Source organism: Limulus polyphemus, unplaced genomic scaffold, assembly GCF_000517525.1.
Source record: "Limulus polyphemus unplaced genomic scaffold, Limulus_polyphemus-2.1.2 Scaffold111, whole genome shotgun sequence".
Lineage (NCBI taxonomy): Eukaryota > Metazoa > Arthropoda > Merostomata > Xiphosura > Limulidae > Limulus > Limulus polyphemus.
Window position 1 is genome coordinate 634,179 of NW_013665721.1, and position 2,724 is coordinate 636,902.

Here is a 2,724-nt window from a genome sequence, read left to right on the forward strand (position 1 = left end):
CAATCTTGATGTGCATCACTAAACGACCTTCTTAGTTTCAACTTTATTAGCAGACAACTCCCTCACTAACTTGAAGTGTATCACTAGACGACCTTTTTAACTTCAACTTTATTAGCAGACAACTCCTTCACCAACTTCAAGTGTATCATTAGACGCCCATCTGAACTTCATAAGTAGATATCCTCCCTCGTCAAATCGAATGTTTTAGTACGTATCCTCACTTCAACAACTTTAATTTTAGTATATATCCTGCAATGTAATTTCAACTTTTTCTTTACAATTCTTCACCAAATACATTCAATTGTATTAATAAGTATAATTCCCATTTACAATACACCAACCCATTAATCAATATCTACACTTAGAAAATACAATTTTATTTGTTTAGACCCACACCCACAACTTCAAAGTTTTGTAAGTTGTTACCTCTATACATAAACTCTATATTTGTTATATATAAACTCGGATTTTATAAACTAATATTTCTTTCTACAAAACAGATCTTTACTAATTGCTATCCACATAAAATATATTAAAATTCTACGATCTTTATTCATATTTTAACGATCAAAATTTCTTCATTCAAAGCACAATTTTTCCATTTGTTAAAAGCATTGAGAAAACAAATAAACGTTTATCAGCTGAGAGTAACCCAAAACTACATATTTATCAATTTTTATCTAGCACAGACTGCACCTTTTGTCAACTAATCTCACTTTTCCGCTGTATATCCTCTGCTAATGTCAGTTCACTCTCTACAGACGTATTCACATAAAAACACACTTATCTACAAAGTCCAACGGTGTACCGAAAAGTTAATCTAACTAACAAGTTCATTGGTGTGTAGAAAATTACATTTACCTACAAAAACCAGACATATACCGAAAAACACACTTACCTACAAAGTCTCTCTGTGTACCGAAAAACACACACTTACCTACAATGTCCCTCTGTGTACCGAAAAACACACTTACTTACAATGACCAGCTGTGTACAGAAAAACACACTTACCTACAATGTCCGGTTGTGTACCGGAAAACACACTTACCTACAAAGACCGGCTGTGTACAGAAAAACACATTTACCTATATAGACCAACTGTGTACCGAAAATAGATTTAGCTACAAAGTCCGGCAATATACCCCAAATAACATTTATCTACTAAGTTCAGCGGTGTACCGAATACTACGTTTATATATCAAGTCTAGAATTGTATTAAATCTATTATTATTATTATATGTTTCAGACCAAAAGCCAAAAATCATTTAGAAATACACTCAGCTACTACTATGAACAGTTTCAGTGTCAAGACTCACATACAAGTTCTTACTATACCAATAATAAATACTCATTTACAACTTCATACTGTATAAATAATAAATATTCACCTACAAGTTAGTACTGTATCAACAATAACTACTTAATTACAAGTTCTTACTGTACCAACAATAGATACTCACAAGGTCTTACTGCACCAACAAGAAATATTCACTTACAAGTTCTTACTGCACCAACAAAAATATCCAACTACACGCTCTTATTGTATCAACAATAAATACTCACTTAAGAGTTCTTAGTGTACCAACAATAAATATTCACCTGATTTTCTTTCTTTACAACAAATATTCACCTAGAAGTTCTTATTATACCAAGAAAAATACTTATCTGTAGGTTCTTACCGTAAGAACAAAAATATTTACCGACAGTTCTTACTGTACCAATAATAAATACTCACCTAAAAGTTTTACTGTACTAACAATAAATATTCACCTGCAAGTTCTTACTGCACCAACAATAAATATTCACCTAAAATTCTTACTATACTAACATATATACTCACCTAAGTTCTCATTGTTGTAACAAATACGTTCACTTAGCAACATACTATGTGAACAAATACGTTCACTTAGCAACATACTATGTGAACAAATACGTTCACTTTGCAACATACTATGTGAACAAATACGTTCACTTAGCAACACACTATGTGAACAAATACGTTCACTTAGCAACATACTATGTGAACAAATACGTTCACTTAGCAACATACTATGTGAACAAATACGTTCACTTTGCAACATACTATGTGAACAAATACGTTCACTTAGCAACAACTATGTGAACAAATACGTTCACTTAGCAACATACTATGTGAACAAATACGTTCATTTTGCAACATACTATGTGAACAAATACGTTCACTTAGCAACCTACTATGTGAACAAATACACTCACCTGAATTTATACTGTAGGAACAAATACACTCACCTATAACGTTCAAATGAACAATACGACTAACTGATGGGTCAGTGTTGATCTGACATTCGTACTTCCCTTTATCGCGTTGATGCACAAACTGGATCTGTAGTGTCCAATCCCCGGACATTGGTTTATAGATTACAGATAATCGTTGATCATTACTGTAGGTGTACTGCCCAGCAGTCAAGAGGTGAAGGTCATGTAGACGGATCCAGGAAACCTGTTTTCTCAAAGATGGTCATTTCAAATGGAGTTAATGTTACCAGAACTTTTTATTGATATCTAAGATATTGTTGCCATCTTTCAATAATTTGTTTTCATAGAAGTTGGCAAATATGAATTAATGCTAACCAGTTTTGAGATTATATGCATGTTTGTTTGTACACAATGGGTTATCTGTGCTCCGCCCACCACGGGATTCTAGCGTTGTAAGTCCGCAGACATCCCGCTGTGCCACTGGGGAGA

At 33.4% G+C, this 2,724-nt stretch overlaps 1 protein-coding gene across 1 annotated transcript in view; it reads right to left on the reverse strand.

Moving 5' to 3' along the window:
• Positions 1-2,724, reverse strand: part of LOC106471223 — a 35,236-nt gene that overhangs the window by 11,249 nt on the left and 21,263 nt on the right. The window contains exon 3 of the mRNA XM_022400854.1: positions 2,269-2,479. Coding sequence (XP_022256562.1) covers positions 2,269-2,479 — 211 coding nt within the window. The remainder of the gene's footprint in view (positions 1-2,268; positions 2,480-2,724) is intronic.